Source organism: Neomonachus schauinslandi, chromosome 14 (genome assembly GCF_002201575.2).
Source record: "Neomonachus schauinslandi chromosome 14, ASM220157v2, whole genome shotgun sequence".
Taxonomy (NCBI): domain Eukaryota; kingdom Metazoa; phylum Chordata; class Mammalia; order Carnivora; family Phocidae; genus Neomonachus; species Neomonachus schauinslandi.
This window is the reverse complement of record NC_058416.1, coordinates 16386978-16411658: the sequence shown is the minus strand read 5'-3', so window position 1 is coordinate 16411658 and position 24681 is coordinate 16386978. Positions and strand designations below refer to the sequence as shown.

Below are 24681 nucleotides of genomic sequence, written 5' to 3'. Positions count from 1 at the left end.
ACTCCCTTCCCAGCTGGTGGCGGGAACAAGTTAGGACGCCTGATCGCTAGGCAATGCCGTGCACTCTGAAAGGCTACTTCTCAGACATCCTTGATAAAGAAATGGAGCTGGAATCGAATCTCGTGAGAACCCAGCACCAGACCATTTCTTTCCAGAGATTCTCTTGCCGAGGCCCTCGCTGGGTCCGGAAACAAACCAAAGAGCAGGCCCTCCATGGGATCTTGAGGAATAACTGTGGGCTGTGCGGCACATACCCCGCCTGACCTCTCCCTGCTCCACCAAATCTTGTGGCCCTGCGTGCATTTGTGAGAGCGAGGACACGGCTCTCCTAGAACCAACCAATCATTACACAGAGATTTTGATGCCACCCATAGAACATTCTACTGTTCTCTGGATGATGAGATTGAGAGAGAGATTGAATTCACACCAAGACTTCCAGAGATTCCCGATGACTGCGACAGGTGAAATGTTAAAAGAGGGAGAGAGGCGTGTGAAGCAAGAAACTCTCTGTCTTATTTTGAAGATGTCAGTGAATGTCTATGTCCAATCTCAACCCTGGTGGGGCAGCGGGGTCTCCGGTCCTGGGATCGAGTCCTGCATCGGGGCTCCCTGCTCCACGGGGAGTCTGCTTCTCCCTCTGCCCCTCGCCCTCTGCTTGTGCTCTGTCTCTTGCTTTCTCTCTCTCTCAAATAAATAAATAAATAAAATCTTAAAAAAAAAAAAAAGAAGAAGCCATTTATTAGTTTAAAGTTAAAGGACATGTGTTATAGGCATGCGAGCCTGTTCAGGGGACAGTAAGATGCCGGTGGTGGCCCTGGAGTATCACTGGCGTGACCCTGAGCCTGCCTGGGGTCTGGCACTGCTGGGTAAGCATGTGGTTTCCAGAGAGTAATCAAGGGAAGGAAATCTATGGCATTACGTGGTTGCTGAGGTGACTGATGGATTTAGTTTCTAGTAGACCTCAACTGGGATCCCTCAGTTGGTTTTATATTTCCTGCTGAACCCAGAAGGTTGACACTCAAAACAAGCCCTTTATTTATTAAGAAGTCCAAGTGTGAGGCGTAGTATTCCTCTGGTCGTGCCCTCTCAGTGGGTCTAAAATGAACCTCATCATCCTGAATCTCCTTCTCGATGGATGTTGAAATAGTTTTCCTATTGCCACATGACCTGAATGGTCTCTCTACGTGTATCCTTGCAGTCTTCCAATACCCTGAGTGGGCTTTTCCAAGTTCATAAGAAATCACGGAACTCTGCTTCCTAAAACATGGTCTCTATCCTCAGGCAGAAGGTCAAATCTCTAGAATAGTCTGTTGCCCTGCCTGGTCTGGCTACTGCCTCTGACCTCACGTCTCCCCACTTGGGTCTCACTGGACTTCTTTTAGTTCCATAGACTCACCAAGCTCTTTGCTGCTTCAGGGCCTTTGCACATTCTGCTGCCCCCTTTGTACCTTTATGTCTTGGCTTAAATGTCATTTCCTCAGAGAACTCATCCCTTTCATCACCACCCCTCCCAAATAGGTTAAACTCTTCCTTTTTTAACAGGAAAACTTGAGATAATTAGAGATTCACATTGTAGTTGTAAGAAATAATACAGAGAGGGGCGCCCTGGGTGGCTCAGTCAGGTGGGCGTCTGCCTTCAGCTCAGGTCATGATCTCTGGGTCCTGGGATCGAGCCCCATGTTGGGCTTCCTGCTCAGTAGGGAGTCTGCTTCTCTCTCTCTCTCTCTCCCTCTCTGCGCCTCCCCACCACTCATTCTCTCCCTCTCTCTCAAATAATACGTATCTTTAAAAAAATAAATACAATCTTAAAAAAAAAGAAATAATACAGAGAGATACTTTGTACACTTTGCACAGTTTCTCTTAATGGTAATATATTGCAAAACTGTAGTGTAATGTTACAACCAGGATGTTGGCATTGAAATAATTCTCTGATTTTATTCAGATTTCCCAGTTACACTTGTACCCATTTGTGCTTGTGTATTTTGGGTTCTATACACTTTTATCACCCGTGTAGGTTTGCATATCCACCACCACAGTGGAGATACCGAGCAGTTTCAACATTGCATGGTCCCTCTTTTTTTTTTTTTAAGATTATTTATTTATTTATTTGAGAGAGAGAGAGAGAGATGAGAGGGTGAGGGTCAGAGGGAGAAGCAGACTCCCTGCCGAGCAGGGAGCCCGATGCGGGACTCGATCCCGGGACTCCAGGATCATGACCTGAGCCGAAGGCAGTCGCTTAACCAACGGAGCCACCCAGGCTCCCCTGCATGGTCCCTCTTGTTACCTTTCTACAACTCACTCTCTGCCCTGCCATCACCCCTCCTCCTGGCAAGCACTAGTCTGTCCTCTATGTCTCAAATTTGTCATTTCAAAAGTATTACATGAATGGAACCATAGAGAACCCACCTCTTTTGGAGTTAGCTTTCTTCCGCAGCATGATTCCCTGGAAATGCATTCACGCTGCATCTCTCAAGAGTCCACTCTTCCTATTGCTAAATAGTATTCTGTGGCTTGTGGGCCACAGTCCTGTTTAGCCTCTCACCTGTGGGAGGATATCTGGGCAGACTCCAGGTTTGAGCTGCTACGTACATTCTTGTGCAGGTTTTTGTGTGAACGTTAAGTTTCCAAATTAGAGCCTCTCAACTCACATGGCAGCCCTCAGTACCATATCCCATTCCTCAAGTACAACCCAGATTTTTGTGCCATTGGATCCCATTCAGGGCCAAATCATCTTGGGGTGGTTATTAGACACTACCCAGCCTTATGTCTCCATACTGCTCCATACTCACAGATGTATAAATAGAGACAACTATAGCAAGTCCTCAGTGCTATTATCTCTATGCCTTTCATATATTGAAGTCTTGACCGCCGCCACCCCCCCGCCCCGCCCAGTGCCTCAGAATATGACCTTGTTTGGAAATAATGTTAATTATTAATGAGTAAACTCAAGATGAAATCTTACCAGCGTAGGGTTGGTCACTAATCCAATATGACTGTGTCCTTATAAAAAGGCGAAATGTGGTTACAGGCACACAAAGACACACACACACAAACACACACACACACACGGAGAATGCCATCTGAAGATTGGGGTTACATTCTCACAAGCCAAGGAGTTTACCAGCAGCTAGAAAAGAGGCCTGGCAGGGACCCTTCCCTAGAGCCTTCAGAGAGCATCTTATTTCGGACTTCCAGCCTCCAGAAATGTGAGAGAGTAAATTTCTGTTGTTTAAGCCACCTGGTTTGTGATTCTACCGGCCCTAGCAAACTAATTCAGGTCCTCTCTCGGGGCCCAGGGGAGGGTTGTACTAGTGAAAAGTCCCTGGCAAGTCTGCCTTTTGCTCATGAAGATAGCTAGTTTCATTTCATAAAATCAAGAATGGGGCTTTAAAAAAATCTTTTTGCACATCAGTATTTAAAATCGGTAATTTTTAAAAAAGATTTTATTTATTTATTTATTTGAGAAAGAGAGAGAGAGAGAGCAAGATCAGGGAGAGGGGCAGAGGGAGAGGGAGAGAGAGACTCTCAAGCGGACTGCCCTGCGTGGGGAGCCGGACACCGGGAATCGATCTCACGACGCTTGAGATCATGACCTGAGCCCAAATCAAGAGTCTGTCGCTTAACAGACTGAACTACCCAGGCGCCCTTAAAATTTGTAACTTTGACCCTCCTATGCAAATAACAAATAATTCAATACCATCTGAAAGCACTTCCGTTATGGGTAATGGTGTCGGGGTATCAAGATTGAATGACTTCCGAAGTGGTGTTCTTTTGAGTTTTGAACGAGGCAAACTTTTTTCTTATTTAAAAAAATGTGAGGGACACCTGGATGGCTCAGTCGGTTAAGCGTCTGCCTTCGGCTCAGGTCATGATCCTGGAGTCCTGGGATCGAGTCCCGCATCGGACTCCCTGCTCGGCAGGGAGTCTGCTTCTCCCTCTGACCTTCCCCCTCTCATGCTCTCTCTCTCTCTCATTCTCTCTCTCAAATAAATAAATAAAATCTTTAAAAAAAAAAAGAAGGAATGATATTCCTTGGATTCTTGCTTATTCACATTTGTCTATAGCCTTTATTGTTTTTTAAAGATTTATTTATTTATTTGAAAGAGGGAGAGGCCACGAGCAGGGGGAGGGACAGAGGGAGAAGTGGACTCCCTGCTGAGCGGGGAGCCAGACAAGGGGCTCCATCTGACAACCCTGAGATCATGGCCTGAGCTGAAATCGAGTCGGATGCTCAACCACCTGAGCCACCCAGGCGCCCCACTATAGCCTCTATTCTTGAAGGAAACTCCATCTGGACACAAAACCCTTTCCTGAATATCTAAAAGGTACTGAATTGGGTACCTGGGTGGCTCAGTCAGCTAAGCGTCTGCCTTCGGCCCAGGTCATGATCCCAGGGTCCTGGGATCAAGTCCTGCATCGGGCTCCAGTCCTGCATCGGGCTCCCTTCTTGGCGGGGAGCCTGCTTCTCCCTCTCCCTCTCCCTCTGCCTGCCGCTCCCCCTGTTCTTGCCTCTCTCTGTCTCGAATAAATAAACAAAATCTTAAAAAAAAAAAAAATTGCCCTACTTCAGGGCTCATTGTATTAAAAATGCACATATTTCCTCATGAAAGTTTTAAGAAGTCACTCCTGCTTTGAACGAATTACCTTAGAACCAATTCGTTCCTAATGTGAAGTGTGTTGGGGGGGGGCATGAGAACGTGAAATCATAGCTTTCTTGGCATCCTGGTTTCTCTTAGGGTGGCTTTAATAGATGTAAGAATCCCCGTGGCTGGGTTGACCTAGCCTGGGTGGGAATCTGAGTGGAGAAGGAGGGTCTTTCCGCCCAAGGGGAAGCATGAAGCCCATGGACTTGGGAGGAGTCAGACCGTAAAGCCATTACCTGGCTGAGGGAAGGCCCTTCTCATTGCAGGCCCTGCTGGGAAGTCAGCATTCCAGTAGGAAAGCTTCTAGTGCGCAATCAGCGAGTGAAGTTCTCAAAAGGGCCATCAGATGGCACCCTCAGCCAAATTACTGAGGTGCGTGTTTTCGATGGACAGAATTTTGCTGCTGGGAGACTAGTAGAGGCCCTGAGGTCTAGCCCTTTGGTTTCACAGCCCAGGAACTCCAGCCAGACTGAACTACTCTGCCGGAAGCCACGCATCAAATCCGTGGCAGAACTGGGGTTCCTGTGACCTCCTGACAAGAAATCTCTCTATAATGGTAATCTGAAAGGAGTGCTCCTCACCTCAAAACAAAATATAGAAAAGACAGAGGAGGGCTGTTTGAATATTCACACAGTCCTGTGAGTTTGAGTACAAAGCCTCGAAGGCTAAACCTTGAGCCTCAAGCAGATTTTTGTCAAATGGGCTTATTTGCTTTAAAAAAGGTGGGGGAGGATACTAGCCCTTTATCTGATAAGTCATTTGCAAATATCTTCTCCCATTCGGTAAGTTGCCTTTTAGTTTTGTTGACTGTTTCCTTTGCTGTGCAAAAGGTGTTTTTTTTTTTTAATCTCCATGAAGTCCCAATAGTTCATTTTTACTTTTGTTTGCACCCTAATGTTGATAGCAGCAATGTCCACAATAGCCAGAATATGGAAAGAGCCCAGATGTCTATTGACAGATGAATGGATAAAGATGTGTGTATACACACACACACACACACACACACACACACACGAATATTACTCAGCCGTCAAAAATAATGAAATCTTGCCATTTACAATGACGTGGATAGAGCTAGAGCATATTATGTTAAGCAAAGGGGCACCGGGGTGGCTCAGTCGGTTGGGCGTCTGCCTTCGGCTCCAGTCATGAGGTCTGGGGTCTGGTCTGGCTCCCTGCTCAGCGGGGGGGTCTGCTTCTCCCTCTGCCCCTCCCCCTGCTCGTGCTCTCTCTCTCTCAAATAAATAAATAAATAAAATCTTTTTAAAAAAATGGTGCTAAGCAAAATAAGTCAGTCAGAGAAAGACAAATACCATATGATTTCACTCAAATATGGAATTTAAGAAACAGAACAGCTGAACGTAGGGAAAGGGAAGGAAAAATGAAATAAGAAAACAGAGAGGACGGCAAAGCATAAGAGATGCTGAACTCTAGGAAACAAACTGAGGGTTGCTGGAAGGGAAGTGGGTGCGGGGATGGAGGGATGGACGTTAAGGAGGGCACGTGATGTAATGAGCACTGGGTGTTATATGCAACTGATGAATCACTAAATCCTACTCCTGAAACTAATGATACAGTATATGTCAACTAAACTGAATTTAAATAAAGAATTTTAAAAATAAAAATAAATAAATAAAAAATAAAAAGAGGTAGGGGAGGACAGAAGGGGGGAATTCATAGATACAAGACAGACTGATCCTGGGGAAGTAAGGAGACTGCGGCCAGAGAAACCAAAGAGAGATCCCTGGAGGAGATGAGCTTTGAGTTGGGTTAGACGCAAGGAGAGGAGAAAAGGCGACAGACACAGGGTGGTTAGTACATACCCAGGTGAAAAAAAGCAGGAACAATCCTACATGGACGCAGGGCTGGCCCTATTCAAATGGCATGCGAATCCAGCTTCCCTGGGGCTTCAGGCCCCCCTCTTTCCATAGGCCCAGCTCTCTGAACTCTCACTGGCAGAGAAAGTTTTCTCCCACCAAGCTTCAACATCACACAGTGAATTTAAGCAATTGCTCTCTTTCCCGGGAGCACTGGCCTTTTAGGCCGGTCTGTCATTTTGGATGAAAGGGTACTGCCCACCCTGAGTAACAATATGGAGAAGGAATTGGAGGGGAGCAAAATGCTGTCCAGGTCGCTTGTTTAAAGTGGAGAGTCTCTATCACCGAGAAGGTCAATGGGAAAGGAAATGGGTGAGCGAGGCATGCAGGGTGAGCCTTGAAGGTCAGAAAGAAGAGTTGAGATCTGGAGCTGGAAGCAGGTGGATGTATCACTGCGCCTAGGACAGTAGGCGCTGAACGTGTTAGCTGAACTGCGGCATCTTTATTGACCCTGCAAAGGCTCACCTGGCAAGAGAGCGGCATAATGAAAATGGTATTCAGGAAAATTATTCCAGCACAAGTACCTGAAATGGATGGAAGGAGCAAGAGCTTGGTGGAAAGACTATTTTGTGTTTTTTTAAAACAACTTTTGGGATATATGATGCACCCACTTAAGGTGTGCCGTTCAATAGTGTTTAGTATATTCAAAGATACATGCAATCATCCATAATCACAGCCCATCTTAGAACATTTTCCTCACCTCAAGAAGAAATCCCATATCCTTTATCTATCACCCTCTATGTCCCCATCCCCCTGTCCCCCAGCACTAAGCAGCCGTGAATCAATTTTCTGTCTCTATAGATTTCCCTATCCTGGACTTTCATAGCAATGTCCATGTGTATGGTATGTGGTCTATTGTGACTGGCTTCTTTCACTTAACATAATGTCTTCAAAGTCCACCTATGCGGTAGCCCGTATACATACTTCATACCTTTTCCTGGCTGAATAATCCCATCATATGTATATGCCACACTTTGTCAGTTCATCCGTTGAGGGACATTTGGGTTGTTTCCATCCTTTGGCCATTATGAAGAATGCTGTGTGGACATCCGTTTTCATTTCTCTTGCCCGGAATTGATGGGTCATATGAAACTGTATTTAATCATTGGAAGGACCGCCTGATTGCTCTCCAAAGTAGCTGCACTATTTTACATTTCCACCATCATTGTACGAGGGTTCTCATTTCTCCACATGCTCACCAACACTTCTTCCCACTGACTTTTTGATTCTAGCCATCCTAATACGTATGCAGTGGTGTCTCACTGGGGTTTTGTCTTTCACTTCTCTGATGACTGCTTATATCAAATATTTTTCATATGATTTTCTCTATTGTTTTTCTTTTCTCCATTTCATTGATTTCCACTATGATTTCTTTTTTTATTTTATTTTAAAGATTTTATTTATTTATTTGACAGAGAGAGACACAGCGAAAGAGGGAACACAAGCAGGGGGAGTGGGAGACGGAGAAGCAGGTTTCCCGCTGAGCAGGGAACCTGATGAGGGGCCCAGGACCCTGGGACCATGACCTGAGCCAAAAGCAGACACTTAACCACTGAATCACCCAGGCGCCCCTGATTTCTTAAAAAAAAAAAAAAAAAAAAAAAAATTTTTTTTTTTTTTTTTAGGGGGGGGGGGTTGGGCGGAGGCAGAGGGAGAGAGCGAATCTGAAGCAGGCTCCATGCTCAGCACGGAGCAGATGCAGGGCTCGATCTCATTACCCTGAGATCATGACCTGAGCCGAAATCAAGAATCGGACGCTTAACCGACTGAGCCACCCAGGTGCCCTTTCCACTCTGATTTCAACTATTTTCTTCCTTCTGCTCACTCTAGGTTTAGTCTAATCTTCTTTTCCTAGTGTCTTAAGGTGGAAGGTGTGGTTGTAGATTTCAGATTTTTCTTCTTTTTTAATGTAGGCATTTGCTGCTAAAAATCCTTCTAAGCACTGCTTCAGCTGTATCCCAGAAGTTTGGGTATGTTGCATTCTCCTTCATCTTAAAGCATTTTCTGTGGGGAAAGATATTCCAGAGTTTGGGTAAAGCCATAGGGGTGGAAAAGCTCAGGGCAAGTTCACAAAATGCTGGCGTTTCTCAAGGCTCCGACATTAGCATCCTCTTCTCTCTCCGCTCCCTCCCCCGAGGCAACCTCCTCTGTGGTATGCTGATGGTCTATACTATCTTCTGTATACTGATCTCAGAGCTCAGATCCTTTCCCTGAGCTCCAAACCAGTACTTGGAATTGTCTACTCCAATATCTTCCCTCAAACTCACTTGATCAAAACTGAACTTTAAAAAAAAATTGTTTCTCAGTCTTTTGGCTAAGATCAAGTGTAGTATCTGTTCCGATCAGTTTAATATCTGATATGTCCTGGATCCGAACACAATATATTAAATGGATTTTTGGAGTGGGGAGGTGGAAAAGGAGTTTGCTCCGTCCACTCTATGCATTGACCTGGCATTGCAGTACTCCCAGGAACGGTGCTCCCCCAAAATCTCATTCAACCTCAAACCTGGCCACCTTGTCACTACACAAGGCCAAGCTTCCATTTTCCCTCAGTTACAGCAATAGCCTTCCGTTTGGTCTTCTAGAACCCTCTCTTACCTCCTTCCAAGCTCTTCTCCATATGATGGGCAGGATAATCTATTTGAAATGATCATGTCACCACCTGTAGCGACATCAGTTAATTTTTGGCTGTCCAGCAGCAGAACACCCTTCCTGTGCTGGAGAATTCTCCTTATGTGTCTTGGTTGGATGCTGAGCCTGGCTCCCGAATTGTTTGTAGCCACATACAGACTTATTTCTTTAAGTTGTCCTTCGGCTCCTGCCAGCCCAGCCTAGTTTGAGAGCCTGAGACAAGCCCGGCTCTCTCTTCCTTTGCAGGTGTGGTGAACTCCCCTTCTCCTCACCTCTTCCTTGTTTTCTTCCATTTTCCCTTCAGGGCTCATGAGTGTCACTTCCTCAGGGTGACTTTGGTGACTTCGTGACTTCATAGGCTAAGGCGGGTTTCTTTGTTATAAGCTGTTACAGAATGTGGTGCTTTCTCTGGGAATCACTTGCCCTTTGTGTTAGTTATTGCTCATCAGTTACTAGGTGCTTCCATGGGGTCAGGCACTGAATATGCCCAGAAGGGTCAGACAGCTGCCTGTAAGGATCCTACAGTTTCACTGGGGGCCACAGACAACACTATGGGATATGTGCTGGAATAGCCCTTGAGTGGACAACAACGAAGTGCTCTTGGGGGGGTTGGTATGGGGGTGGGGGGAGGCAAGGAACTGACCGCCTGCAGGAATGCAGGCCAGCTGTGCAGAGGGGCAGTGGCACCTGGGCCAGGTCCTGGAGGAGTTTGCCAGGAGCAGGATGGTGGGAAGTCCTTCTAGGCAGAAGGAATATTTACGCGCAAAGCCACAAAGTGAAAAAGCATATGGTGGACCAGTGAGAGGCAGAGTATGCTGGTCTCACTTGAACAGAGGGCAAGGAAAGGAAGAGGGAAAGAAGAAGGTAAGGAAAGAGCAAGAATGCCAGAGACAAGCCTGGAAAGCTGGGTCGGGTCTGGTTCAAAAGAGCCTCAGACGCCATACTCACCAGGAGCCTGGCTTTGGTCCCATGGGCCATAAGGAATTATTTTAAGCAGAGGAACTGTTTGAGATACCTAATTCTGGCTATAGTGTGAAGGAGAGATTGAGGACTGAGTGACAAGCAGATCCATATGGAGGCCATATCTTCACAGCTCCCGAGAGAGAGAGAGAGAGAGAGAGAGAGAGAGAAAGAACTCAATACATGGTCGTAAATGAATCAATGAAGAAACAACCATGAAGCAGGAGCATATGTGTTAAGTGCCATATGAGAAAGTCTGTATGCCGTGGGGAGCCGGGCAACATGGGGGAGGGATAATAAAGCCCTGAACTAGAGAACTGGCAGAGAAAATCAAGGATAGGTGAACTTAGGTGTTCTGAAGTAAAAGCAATGTGGCTAAGTAATGAACTGCATATAGGTGTTTAAAGGAATGACTGAATCAGGGCTAGGTTTGGCTGGCAGTCAACAAATAGACTTAAAACAGAGAACCCAGGTAGCAATCCGGAGCTGGTATAGTGCTCCTGTGTCAGGGACTTACCACATACGGTCCCTTCTATCCTGTTATTCAACATTCGCAACATATGGCTTCATGACATGGTCCCAGGTGGGTACTCCAGCACCAGCATCACACCCACCTCGTAGGCAGTGGGCAGCAGGGAAGGGACAAGAGCAGAGCAAGCTGGTGACTTGTAAGAACTTACTTCCTAGAAGTGTTTTCCCTTCCACGACATTAGTAGATATTTAATCATATCTAATTGAAAGGGAGGCTGGGAGGTGTCTTCATTCTGGGCAGCTAAGATTTGGAAGCTATATGGCGGGGAGAGAGGTAAGAGGTAGAAAGGAAGTGAAAAATAACTTGTGTCGGCATCAAGAATGATTCTCATATCCATTGGGTGGCTCTGAATGAAAAAAGAGGGAGGAGTTTTAAGGAGGTTTATAGGAAGCCACAGAGTAAAGATGAGTAAGTTTTGTTTTGAGCATATCTATTTGGGGTGGCCTGTGGAACACCAAGTGGAGAAAACCAGTAGGCATTTGAAAACATATGTAGAAATGGGTCATTTCCTCTACTTAGACCATGTTCCTTGAGGGTGGAGATTCTTGTTTATCATTACATGTCCACTATATCTTACAAATTTCCAGAATGGATAACGATTGTAGGAAAATTAGGAAGGTGAAAAAAAACCACTAAAGGCTAACTTTTTAAAAGTACAGATGGAGAGACTATATATAGAACCCAGCTATTGTTAGCCCTGGAAATAACTTCTGCAGGTGACTTTTGACAGGAAGGCACCCTCCTATACAATTCATTCAGAATCTACTGTGAACACACACCCATGTTAAGTGCAGAGCAGAGGAAAGCTGCTTGGAAAATGGGGTGTTACATTTCAGGTGTCTTTGGTGGGACAATGAGGGAGGAGGGGAGATCTTAGAGATCCAGCTTTGGTGTGTGTGTGTGGGGGGGGAATGGGGCTGTTGAAGGTCACGACCAGGCAATGTCACAACTCCGCCACCCCACAGGTCTCCCCACTTCCAGGCTGAGGGGCGCCGCTGCACCTGCTTTTAAGAAGCCGACCCGGAAGTTGGAGGGAACATGGCATCCTCCAAGCCTCTTCCAGGGCTGTGAGAGAGGTGGCCAAGGATCTAGACGATTTAATCCAGTTTTAGGAAAGGGGGTTTACAGTGAGCAGTTAAGGCACAGTTAAAGAATTAATCACTAATGAGTCATTAACTCTGCCCACTATTGTACAGTTAACAAGCTGAGGCCAGATTCTGAGAGCCAGTTCCCAATTAAGGGGACGACATTGGCCACAAAGCACACCATCCGCCTCTTGAAGGGTCCCGCGCACCCGCGGGCCGCTGCAGGGCCGTCCCTTTCCCAGGCGAGTTAGGACGCGGGCGGAGCCCCGAGGGCCGGTGCGGAGCTCGCGCTGGCTGTGCAGAGAGGAAGCGCCAATTTTTTCATTAATTTTATCTCCCCCGGAAATCTTTTCCTGCTGGCCTCCTGGAGGCTTGAGTTCTATTCGTGTAGTAAGGTTCTGTGGGTGAAAAGGAGCGCTTGGATGGAGACAGAGAAGGGCCCACGGCGAGGCTGGGGGGCAGGGGAGGAGGAGGGAAGGTGGCAGGAGAGGAGAGGCATGACTTCAAATGTTAAAGTCGCCTGGGCAGCTGAGTCCGCACTCCTGATGTCCCCACTGTACACCGCCTGCGGGGCGGACGCGGCTCCCGGGGAGCGGAGTCCTGGGCTGCCCCGGCTTCCAGAATCCCTCAGCAGACTTTCGATTAACCGATGAATTTGGCTCAGAGAGGGGAGGATTAGGATTCCCTGTCTCCGTTCTTTGGATTCTGGATTAACTGGAGATGGGAGTGGGGGACGGGCAGGGATTGTCTCCCCTGCTTGGACATTTCCCATCTCCCCAACAGGGACTCTCTGTTTAAAATTACATAGGGGCCACCCTAGGCCAGTTGCTGACCTCTGGTCAAAGCCTGCCCCTCCCCAGGGGTCTCTCCCGGTCCTCCCCGTGTCATCCACACCAGTCCCGGTCACCCTCCCAGGCAGCAGAGGTGGGAGCTCAGACCCGCAGGGCGCAGAACTGGGTTTCGAGAGCGGGACAACCAATCCTGATGAACAGCCTGGACAGGCCTGGGGCCACAGCGTGGGGCCCCAGGACACGGAGCAAGGAGGGCCCCGCCGGGCCGCGGCCGCCTCTGGACCCCGTGGCTCCAGAAACGGGGGACCAGGAGAGGCGGGGCCCTCAGTCCCCCGCGTCCCTGCGGGAGAGAAAAATCGCCACCATAAATCCAGAGCCGTGGCGCGCGGTGTGATCACGACACTCCCGTGGGCAAGAAGACACTCCTCCAAAATGGGGAAAACGCGAAAACGGAAACGCCCCCGACGCGGGGGCCGTGGCCGGGGTGGCATAGCTCCGCGCGTCCGCGATCTCTGGATTAGCCCTTGGTCTCGGCTGGGCACCGGCCAGCGAGCACCCCAGGTCCGCACGCCGCGCCTGACTCCGCCCTTCTCTCGGAGTGGTCCAATCCGAGGCATCCTTTCCCGCCCCGCCCCCCAGGCCTGGAGCCCGGCCCTGCGCGGCTCCTAGCCAGGTACCCAGGAGCCCAAACGGAGCGATTCGGCTACAGACTCACCTGCCTTCCTCCCGCGGCAGGTCAGAGCATGTGCTTTCTTCTGGGGAGGAGGCTCCCAAGGCCTCCCTCTTAGACTGACTGAATCCAGTCAAACGGAAGCAGCGCCTGCCTGGGGACCTAAGTCGCTGTGCTTGGACAACAGTGTCTTTCTTCCCCAAACCCTGTGGAACCACTCCCAACAGGTTCTTGCTCCCCTTCAGTGGACGCTGTAAGCGTCGCCTGAGCCAAACCCGCTGTCTCATTATGGAAGACTCAAGAACCATTTTTCAAGTGATGCAGGCTTACTGGGGAGACCTCCCCCCACCCCGAGTCCCTGAAAGACACCCCAAATCATAGCCAGCACAATCTAGTTTCCGAAGCCGGCGCCTCTGCAAAGGGCTTTTCGCAGCCATGAGCTTGAGCAGCATCCGCAGGTGTTTCAGGGTCGTCTGGCGCTTTAAGGCTCTTTAGCGCAAGTCATTCTAACCTCCAGCCTGAGTTAAGTCCTGGCTTCCGGCCTCTCCTGCACCTCTACTCCTGGAGCTCTTAGAGCTGCTCTGTTAGGCAGCCCCTAGGAGTGGGGGGAGAGGGGCTCTGGGGCTGTTGGAAGCTAGCACCCACCCCTCAGGATCTTAATTCCCATGTGGCCTAGTGAGTTGTGTTCCCGGGAGTTGAAATAGGAGCACTTACTCAGCAAGTGCTTCTGGAACACTGCAGTATGCTTGTGAACTGACCAGAGCTTCTGGTTACTCCAGCTCCAATGCTTGTAAGAGGTGTTATTTGAGGCAACTTCCCTGTGCCTCAGTTTCCTCATTTATAAAATGAGGCTAACTGTGTCTTCCTGGCATGGTCCTTGTGAGGCTTAAATGAATCAGTAGATGTAAGCTGCTTGTAAGAGTGCTGGCACATAATAAGCTCTCAGTGATCATTAGCTGTTAGTGTTTTGATCATTTTCCAAGGCTTTGTCCCTGAAATCCAGGTATGACTCACTCTGCTGGTGTCTAAAGAGATGGTTTAGAATATTCATTCTCAGACTAAGTAGTAAAAGAGGAGAAAGAAGTGATGAAAAGCTGCGAGTGACAAAGCATAGGAAGAAAAGTGGTGCAAGGAGGCAAAATGAATAGTCATGGAAATGATCTAAAGGAAGCAAAGAAGACACTGGTGGTAGGATGGGCAAGGTCAGAGGTGCCCAGGACTGCAGGAAGGAGAGGGAAGGCTGAGCAGGTACTCACCAGTGAACTTGGGAGTTCTCTGAATAAACCATTCCTAGTAAAAGGAGGGCATTAAAGGATGAAAGGATGGATGAAAGAGGATAGTCCAAACTGAAAGCAATTTACTTACACATTCATCCTGTTTACCTATTTTTTTTTTCCATGCCAATGGCTGGGATTACTTGGCCAATCCATCCATTTCTCAACGAACATCCTTGTGAGAGAAAGTACAGGTATTACTTCCTACCTCTTGAGGGAAATAACAGATCCAATAAATCCTTACTGACCAGCCTGCTATATGCAAGGCACCACATGAGGGTCTAGGGGTACACACCCCTGATTATGCTATGGCCTCTCAGGACCCTCCTGGCAAGGCCTGAGTCCTGTGATGAGACTTCCTCTACCCCCAGCCTCAGGACAGTCGTCCTTTGCCCAGGTCGGTTTCAGGAGCCCAAGAGTAGGACTGGGATAGCGTGGGATCAGGGAAGCAGGATCACAGTATGTATTGCCTTGCTTGGTGCTTGGTAGTTCACACAAAGCCCTTACAGTTGATCTTACTGCATCTTTTCCACCTCCCGGGGACATAGGGTTCATTTAGACAAGGGAAGGGGGCTGGGGTGGCTCACTAACGTGCTAACGAACAACAAAACAGTAGTGGGTGGATGATGCTAAGGCTCCGGCCGCATCTTTTCCAGTGCACTCAAAGCAATGAGGCCAGAGGACCTGCGCGGTGGGAAAGCGGGTTATTCCCCAGTCTGCCCGGCTTCCAGGATCCACTGCGGATACCGCGGCTGCTCAGGCTGGGAGTTCTGGGCTCTCCTTCTCGGGTGGCTCCCCAAGTGCCGCGGGAGCTTCGGAAGCCGGCGGAGACCTCTGGATTCCCTCCCGCCCCAGAGAACAGCGGATACTGTCCACGACGCGCCCGCAAGAATGTGCGCTCCGGGGTCGCGGCGCAGAGCGCTCCAGAACACTGTCCTAGAGCACGGCAGCTAACCTGACGGGCACTGAACAGAACCGCGGGGTTGGGGGTTGAGGAGCGAGTTGGGGAAGCGAGAGAGAGGCGTGGGGATCAGAAGAGGAAAAATTGTTCTGCCCGAGTCTTCGGAGGACTAATGTCATCAGTCCTGGGTAGCAGGGGCTGGCACCGAGCCCATGACCCGGACAGTGATCCAAGAGGGCCCTTGGGCAGCGACGGGCTGCAAGCAGGGAGGCGGGGCCCTCAGGGGTTCCGGACATTCAGTTCTCCCCCTGGGGAAGGTCGTGTAGACGTTTCCTATTGGGGTCAATCCTTCGAAGTAGCAGCCGCAGCTTGGCTATTGGGGTATAGAGGGCCTGGGAACGCGCAGGCAGCTGAGCCTTGGGCTCCAAACACCCCGAACCCCACACACTCGCGGCTCCCGCAAGCGTCAGGAGAGGAGCGCTCGTGGGGCGGGGGGGGGGGGGTTGGGGGGAGCTCGGAGTCTCCGCAGCCGCAAAGCGCCCCCAGGAGGGTACGCAGGAGGGAGCCCCAGGTCCTGCGCGGTCCTCTGCTTTCCCTGACCCACCCCAACCGTCTCCGCAGCCCCTCCCGTACCCCCATCCGCCTTCCTCCCCGCCACCGCAGTCCTGGGAGCCCTTAACCGGAGTCAAACCAAAACAAGGCAATCTTTAATTCTCCTCCCCAATATTTCAAACTACGCATACAAAGTCCCTCAAACTCTATTTCTCGGCCTCCCCTTCTTCCCAGTTGTCGTTTTCCGGGGTAGCCACGCCGCCCGGGGAACAGCCGAGGTCAGGCGCTTTGGGTCCCCTGAACTCCGGGGGGCCGGGCCGCCTCTCCGCCTCCAGCAGCAGGGCCGGGGGTCCGTGGGGGTGGAGGGGCAGCCAGAGGCCAAAGGGCCTCGGCGGGCCGGAAGGTCAGTCCTCCCGGCCGAGCCAGGAGCAGACGCGCGTCCGAGACCCAAGCCTGGCTGCAGCATCAGGCGGCTTGGGAGGGTGGCCGTGTGGGGAACCCGGGGGGAAAGGGCGCGCGCCTGCGGGTCCGGGTCGGTTCCCAGGACTGTCGTACGGCCCGATCTGGTCGCGGGTGCCCCTAGAGGGCCTGCCACGGCTTCCCGATGGCCTGGATGTGCTCCTTGGCCTTCAGGCGCAGAGCCGCGATGCTGCTGTTGCGCGGGTCCGCCTCGTCCAGGGGGAACTTGTCCCCGAAGCCCGGCGCGCAGGGGTAGGCAGACGGCGGCGGCCCGAGGGGCTGCAGGCCCGGGCCCAGCGGCGGAGAGTTCAGGAAGGGCGGCGGCGGCGGCGGCGGCGTGTAGCTGGAGGGCAGGCTCTGCGTCGGCGGCCCGAAGCCCGGCAGGCTCTGCAGCGCCGTGGCGCCCCCGCCCGGCAGCGGCGACCCCAGCCACGACTCGAGCGGCAGGGCGCCCCCCGCCGGCCCGCCACCGCCGCCCGGGCCCGCCCCGAGGGGCGCCAGAGCCGCGGAGGGCGGGGAGCGGCTGAAGGAGAGGAGGGGCGAGTCTTGCAGCTTCATGGACGACACTTCGAGCTTCTCCTGCCGCCGCCACTTGGCCCGTCGGTTCTGGAACCACACCTGCGGAGCGCAGCACAGCGGCCGTCGGGCTGCGGCGGAGGCTCGGGCCGCGCCCCCGCCCTGCTCCCGGGGCAGCCCGGCCGGGACGACTCTCTCACCCCCAAAGAAAACTGGGGCTGGACTGTTTCGCACCACCTCCCCACCCCTACTTTCTCCTTTCTTTTCCACCCCGTTTTCTCCTTTTTGCCTCTTCCCTCCTCTCGTTTTTGGAAAGCAGATGTCACCAAATTTCGGGGACCTGCTGGTTGTCAGCTCCTCCTGGCACCTCGGTTTAGCAGTTGCTTCCTCTCTCTATGGTCCTGCTCTCACTGACTGTGTTTGGGCTCAGACTCTCTCTTTTTTTTTTAATTAAAAAAAATATTTTATTCATTTATTTGGGAGAGAGAGAGCACAAGCAGGGGGAGCGGCGGGCAGAGGCAGAGGGAGAAGCAGGCTCCCGGCTGAGCAGGGAGCCCAACGCGGGGCTCCATCCCAGGACCCCGGGATCATAACCTGAGCAGAAGGCAGGCGCCCCCAGTTTCTGTGCTTTGCCTACCTTTTGTCTCTATTATAAACATATATATAAACAAATACTCCAAGTACCCTAAGTGGCAGCACTGGATGTTAAAATACAGCTATTTCCAGGAATTACTGGTTATGATAACTAGTAGAAAAAAGTGGTTTTATTTTATCCCAAGCTTATTTGAGTTGCTGCTTTAATAAGATCTTCATTCTTCTTTAACTGATATCCCTTTAGTATTTCTGATATTTCTTATAAATGGCTTTCAATGATTACAGTCGTTTGTTTATTATATTTACCTTGAATTTTTTGGAGTCAATTTTGACATTAAGATAAGTTCAATGAATTCAATTTTTCTTTCTTTCTTTTTTTTCCCCTTTACATATAGAAAGTCTGCACCAAGAATGAAGTCTGGTTTCTTAATGATAAAACGTCCATTACTGATTTGGTAAAAGCCCAAGAAAAGGTGTAATTAGGGTTTCACTACCAAGTTCCTACCCCTGGAAACAGAACAGAGAGAACTGGTCTAGTTTGGTAGAGAATCTGAAAGAACTTTGGCCAAAGTGGTGGCTTCCTTTAATGGAAGGAAATAGGGGAATAGCTGAGACCTTAGAAGGGTAATGTATGTAATGCTAGGATTTGGGGGGAGGGGGAGGAAGAAAAAGAACAGAAAAGTTAGGTACCCTTGTCCCCTTCCACAAAAGATTCATCTCCATAGCTGGGGCCCTAATTTCCCCCAGAAACATTAGATATTTGCCGATAATAGAGAAAAGAGAAACATCAGCTTGGGGAGGGCTCCCATCCCACTGCTTCCTCCAATTCCATGCATGTCCCACTCTGGCCCCCCAAAATATCGGCTACTGCCTTCCACCCAGTATTCAAAGTCAGAGAGCTGAAGACTGGGATAGTCTACTCTTAGAGGGCTGTACTGCTGCCCTCCACGCAGCTGGAGGCCCACGGGAGCCCTCCCCCTCTGTCTGATTACATCAGAGCCATGTGTTAAGAACCCGCCATATGCCGGGCACTGTGCTGGCCCTGTGGTCACAGAGAAGTCGCAGACACTGTTCTCAAGAAGCTGACAACTTAGAGGAGGAGCCAAAATCCCTGAACAAATAAAGAGGGAGGAAGGAAGGTAGGACAGAGGTGGCATCAAGTGGGAAGGCAGCCCTGCGCTGGCTGTGTCTGTGGTCTGTGGGGGCACTGGGAGGCTTTGTCTCTCCTCGTCCTTCGTCTTTCACTTGTGTTCCTTTCTTCCCCCTATGGCAGCCTCTCTCCCTGAAAAGCAGGTACTAAAATGTCCACACCTTCAACCACATCCATCGCAGTTCCACCGCCCCAAAGTAAGAGAAACTGAACTGTCCTTGCAAGTTAATCCTAAATTACATTAGGGAACTATTTTTTTAAAAAACCATGGCATTTACTCATTACTTTAAACTCCTAATATAATAAGCAGAAGAGACAAAAGGCAAAAGCTTGTCCCCTTTTACCTTTAAGGTAAGGCTAAAAGCCCCCTAACATCTGAATATCTTCACTTCCTGGAAATCTAATTCATTAGACACACACAAAAATCCCACCTTAGTTCCACTGCCTTTCAGAGGTAGTGAAATTTGTTCCCAATGACTCCCTTTCAGGCCTCTGTAAACTCTCCTAATTTGGAAATCCTCCCAGATTTTTCACAGATGACTAGCAAATATTTAAGGCTTTCAAATATTTTAATGATCAGGGATTAAAGATAATTCAGCTTTAATTAAAGCAAAAACCCTTTTACAAAAAAAAAAAAGAAAGAAAGAAAGAAAAGAAAAAGAAAAAGAGAAAAAAGAAAGAAAAGAAAAGAAAAGGCCTCTCTGCAGCAGAGGGAAGTTTGGTTGGGTGTGCACCAAAGAAGCAAAAGTCCATTTCTTAAACAAATCCACCAAAAGTTTCAACTGCAGGCGCCGGGGCCCTTGCAAGAAGACTGGGTTTGGGTTTCTCGACAGGGTGAGCGCTAGCGACCAGGGTGGCATTTGGGGCCCCAGTGCGGGAGGCTGCCTACATCTCCTCCCTACTCACCGCCTCCCGCCCCAGTCCTGGCTGCGTCTAACGAGCTGTCGCTCTTCGTCTTGCCAGCCCTGTCTTAGTGCTCTCTTTAGGTTCGAAGAGGGAGACCCCCCAAAAGGGAGATGCTACTACAAACTGGAACAGACTGTCCAAGGGGCGGTGGTGGGTCACCCACAAGGTCGGTGACGCGCCTCTGAGGCTCTGGGCGAGCCCCGTCGAGGAGGACCAATGGGAACAGCGCCACAATACATGCGTGGACGCCCGGGGGTTCGGTGAGCACTCGCTGCAGCTTGGGCCTGGGGCCCTCCCCGGGGACCGATCTGGGCGCTTTACCTGGACCCGGACTTCGGGTAGGTTGACTTTGCCGGCCAGCTCCTCGCGGCTGTACACGTCGGGGTAGTGCGACTTCTCGAACGCGCGTTCCAGCTCATGCAGCTGGTATGTGGTGAAGGTCGTGCGGTTCCGCCGGTGCTTCTTCTTGGGCTCCTCCTCCGACAGCTTCGCGTCCCCGGTGGCGGGACCGACCGGCAGCCCTGGGCTCGGCCGTGCCTCCCCAGGCTCCTTGGGGCAATAGGGTCGAGGGGCTGGGACGAAGAGGCCCCAGACGGTCAGAGACACTCCGGGAGTTATCTCTGGGCTCACTCCACCTACCCTTGGGCGCCGGCAGCGGGACGCGGGCTCCTCCCGGGCGCGGGACCAGGAGGTCGGGGAAAGGCTGTGAGGGGCCCCTAAGATTTCTCGGAACGCAAATTGGAGCCTCCTGCTCTACACAGCCCGACTCCGCGCCCAAATGCCTTAATAAAGGTTAAGGCAGGGGCTTATTCGTCTTGCGGAGCTCCTAAGTTTGGGCACCCCCTCAGGGCCCCGCAGCAGCCAGGGGTGCACACTCACCTTCGTACTCCGGAGCAGGCGCCGGGGCAGGCTGCGGGGAGGGCTCGCCGCCTCCCCCGGGCGCCTTGGGGCAGGCGGCCCGCGCTCCCGGCCTTCTATCCCGCTCCTTCGCGCCCCGGGCGCCCGGCTCCGCGGAGAAGGAACCGAGGATCGCGTCGTCCTTGGTAAATCCCAGGATAGCCTCGATGCTGTGCAGCCGCGAGGTGCTTCCTCCCGGGCTGCGGAGCAGGTGGCCGGCAAGCGAGAAGCTGCCGTCGGCCATGGCGGGGGCGCAGCCGGGCAGGTGCATGGGGAGCGCCAGGAGGCCGGAGGGCGCGGCCCGCGCTCTCGCAGCGCCGCCTGCCTTGGAGACCGAGAGAAGAGGCTCGAAGTCGGCGCTTCCCGGGTACCGCCGTCCCACCCGCGGGGTCCGGACCCAAGGTCAAGCTTGGCGGGTGACGCGGGCCCGGGCTGAGCGCGCCGGAGGTGGGCGAGCGCTCGGCCCACGGCGGCCTGGGTCTCTGCAGGAGTCTGAAGTTCCGACTCGGGGTAGCTGGGGCTCTGGGGGCTAAAGGCTGCGAGCCCGTTCGCCCCGGCTCCTCCCCTCCTGCCCCGGACCCAGCCTCTTCCCTCGGCCCCTCCCTCGGCAGCGGGGCGGGTCTTTCCCTCAGGGTCCCAGTGCTGCCACTCCGGGCGGGGCCGGCACTGCGAACTTTCCACCTTCCACCTCTCGATCCGCTCCAAACGCTCCAAACACGTCTCGGGGGGAACCGGCGGTGGGATGTTTGACAGACCTGGGGACCCCGCTCTGGGACCCGCTTCCCCCGTCAGGCCTCAATGGGGCCGACGCCCTTGGTCTCACCTTCCCCCAGTACCCCGTGGGTTTGCCTCCCTTCTTGGGCTTCCCCCCCACCCCGCCCCCACGATCACTCCCGCGACCCCAGAGTCGCCTCCGCCCTCGGGCTCACTTCCTCGGCCGCGCTGAGCGCCCGGGGCGACCTTTGGAAAGACAGAGCAGACGGGCGGCTGCCCTGCTCTACAGCGTGGGACGTCGGGCCACGCACGCTTCTTCCCAGTTTTGAAATTTCCCTTCTCTCTCCCTCTTTTTACCCCCAAGGGCACTCCTCTTTCGGCTCCGTAGTCCGAAGCCTTCGGGCTTATTTTATTTGTCTATATATGTTTAACCGCTCCTTCCTGTCCCCTCGGACTCGCGCGCCGGTAGGCTCGCTCACCCCAGCGCCAGCCCCAGGAGGCGGTGGGGCCATCTGTCCCTGCGCGCCCGGTGACCTCGAGTGCCCGACCGCCCAGCAGGAGGCTGGGAGGCCCCGAGACGGACCTGCTGCCGGGCTCAGGCCCGGGGCGGGTGGGGTAGGGGGAACCCGCCTTCACTCTCGTAGACTGTCCCGCGGGACCCCTCTCCCCGCCAACAGTCTCCAGACCCAGGAGATGTCCCAGCCTCAGGCTGACGGGGCAAGGACCTTCGTCTGGGGTGAAGGCCTCGCACTTCTCTGGGGGGTTATAGGCGTAATCTGCTTGCCTTTCTTTGCACTTTGGGAGCCCCACGAGGCTTCCTTGGCCCAGAATGAGAGTCGCAGGCCAGGTGGAATGATGGTTACTGCCGACAAGTGTTTTTTCACGTGTGCGGGTGCTGTGGTCCGCGCTGTGAAGGCTGACACTTCTCAACTTTGATGCCCGACCCGAGGCCACCCCCCCCCCCGCCCCCGTCCCTCTTCTCTAAACTGTTAGCGGGAAACGTGAACCAAAATGCTTTCCTAAAGGTCTGAAGACCTAGAGATTCCTTTCCTTTTCCCCACTTTTATTGCGATATAATTGACATACAGCGCTGTGTGAGTTGAAGGTGTACAGTGTAATGATTTGGTTTACCTGTATAGTGAAATGATTACCAAGATAAGTTTAGTTAACACCTCATGATCTCATACAGGTACAAAATTCTCTATGATGGGCATATGCAAGTGGTCATTACAAAAATCACTCTATTTTTTAGTAGACCTATAAAAAGGTAAATTAAAATAGCAAGCAGATGAGTTTGCAGTAGATATTGAGCTACAGGTTCAAGTAAAAATTATGTTTTATTTTAAAGATTTATTTATTTTTATTTGAGAGAGAGAGAGTGGAGGAGGGTCAGGGGGAGAGAGAGAATCTCAAGCAGACTCCTTGCTGAGCAAGGAGCTGGTTGCAGGCTCCATCCCAGGACCCTGAGATCCTGACCTGAGCCGAAATCAAGAGTCAAATGCTTAACCGACTGAGCCACCCAGGCGCCCCAGAAGTGACGTTTTATTTTAAGAAAAAGCTACGTTAATGATAATCAATATGCACCTTATAGCTTTCAGAATCCTTTCACACTCTTCCCATCAGAGGATCCTCACAATCCTGTGAGGTGAGCAGGACAAATGCCTTTGTCCCCATTTTATAGAAGAGGACACTGAGGCTGTTAAGGGGAGAGGTCAGGACTAGAACTCAGACCACGGGACTCCTTGTCCAGCGTTTTCTGCCTATGGCTCATTTGTAATAAAGGTTGTAGAGTGGGATGTTTTTGAAAAGAATAAAAGCCCATCTTAGCCTGCAGTCCATCCTTAATCCTTCCCGGAGACTGGCCACTGAATCTAAGAGGCTGAAGTAATGGCAGCTTAGCTTCCCGGAGAAGTGAAGCCAGAGCCCATAGACAGAGGCCTTTGGGGCGCTGGTGTCCCAGACTAGTGAACAAATCCTTGGGAGGTTCCCATCTCAGTCCAGGCAAAGCCTGTCCCTGGGGCCCTCGGGCTTTCTAGGCTGTCGAAGGCAACTGTCCCTGCAAAGGGTCTGGTGGCACCCCCACAATGTCCCAAATGCCAGTTACATAGACCTGGTGGCTGCCCGAGTGGCTGACTGGTGTTTGTTGTTTTCCCTATGACCAAGAATGCTTTTTATGTAAACTTCCCCAATATTAAATTGATCTCTATAATCACTGCTCAACAAAGATTGGCAGTGTTTTCTTAAGCTTCTGCCCACACGCTAAGGGGCTTAGAGCCTTGTTTTCCAAAGTTAATTCCCTCTGGGATTGCCCAGCTCTCCCTAATAGGTCCAGGTGAGGTTAGCTTTTATTTACTGTTTATTTCAGAGTCTTGAGAGAAAAGCAGAAAAGGCTTCAACAGCCACTGGCGAGGGACTTCGGGGGAAACAGGGCAAAGCAGGACAAGGGGAGGTTGGGGCTTTCTTTGTGCGCGACATAAAGAGCTAGTCAATGGCATTGTGGGCGCGGTGGAGGGTACTCCAAGCAATCAGCCGGGGGTCATTGTTAGGGGCTAATCTACATGTGTATTTCCCAAGAACTCGATTAGGGAAGATGAATGGACTCGGCCATGTCCCTAATTCTAGCATGGAGCTCGCTGCATTTTTCCAGCAGTTACGCCGGCTCATAATCAGCCGAACTTCAGCAAAAGTAAGGAGCCTGCCTTCTGAACTCCACCTCTATTTAATTCATTAATTCATTAGGTGGATCAAAGAAAAATCCGTCCTGCCAGCCCCCACATGAGGGCTGAACCTAGACATAGCTAAAGCCCCTTTAAACTTGGCATGGCTCAGAGAAACCTTTCCAGTAGTGAGGAGAGTGGGGGTGGTCGGAGCTTGGGAAGGTCTTTAGAGTGGGAGGTTCCGTGTGACGTGGGAAGGACAATATGGAACAATAATTGAAGTGGGGTGGGGTGAGGGGGAGATTTTGAGGAGAAAGGGAATAAGGACAGGCTAGCATGAAGAAAATGAAATCTAAATATAACCAGCAATTATGGGAAGTTGTAGTGTAAAGTGGCTCTTTTGTCTTGGATGGATGCGGGAGGTCCCATTTCTGGAAGCATTCTAGGTGGACTGCTTCCCCCAGAACCCTCTTGCGGGAAATGGGCCTTTGTACGGTGATTTCCCTGTGCGCCGGGTGAGCAGGTGACACGTTCACAAAGTGAGCTAATGGCGTCTGACTGTGGCGTCTAGTAATTTCACCTTGAAGCGGTGTTTGAGGTTTTGGCGAAAAATGTTTATTCAAGGGCTTATATGATATCACTTCACGCGTGTAGAACCAACTCTATCATCTGCATGTAGATTCTTCCTTCAGTAGATGTATTTTTATCCTGGAATAACTCCTCTTGTCTCACACTCCTCCTATTAGCTCATACATGTTCTTTCAGGGAAATATATAAATAAATTTATCGAATACTAATGCTATGCCAGTGGGCACTCTTCTGAGAGTGAATTTACATGGATTACCTAATTAGTCCTCACAGTAACCCTGTGA

General features: G+C 51.1%; 1 protein-coding gene and 1 non-coding gene across 2 annotated transcripts; one reads left to right on the top strand and one right to left on the bottom strand.

Moving 5' to 3' along the window:
• The first annotated feature begins 8814 nt into the window (after positions 1 to 8814).
• On the top strand, positions 8815 to 9005 carry LOC123326702. Its single transcript, XR_006541271.1, has one exon. It is a non-coding gene; the product is annotated as a U2 spliceosomal RNA (small nuclear RNA).
• Positions 9006 to 16495: 7490 nt separating this feature from the next.
• RAX (retina and anterior neural fold homeobox) lies at positions 16496 to 20709 on the bottom strand. Its single transcript, XM_021686390.1, has 3 exons — positions 20421 to 20709; positions 19863 to 20113; positions 16496 to 16993 (listed from the first exon to the last, which is right to left on the bottom strand). The coding sequence occupies exons 1-3, from the start codon at positions 20707 to 20709 to the stop codon at positions 16496 to 16498; spliced, it is 1038 nt and encodes a 345-aa protein (XP_021542065.1).
• Between the last annotated feature and the right edge of the window lie 3972 nt (positions 20710 to 24681).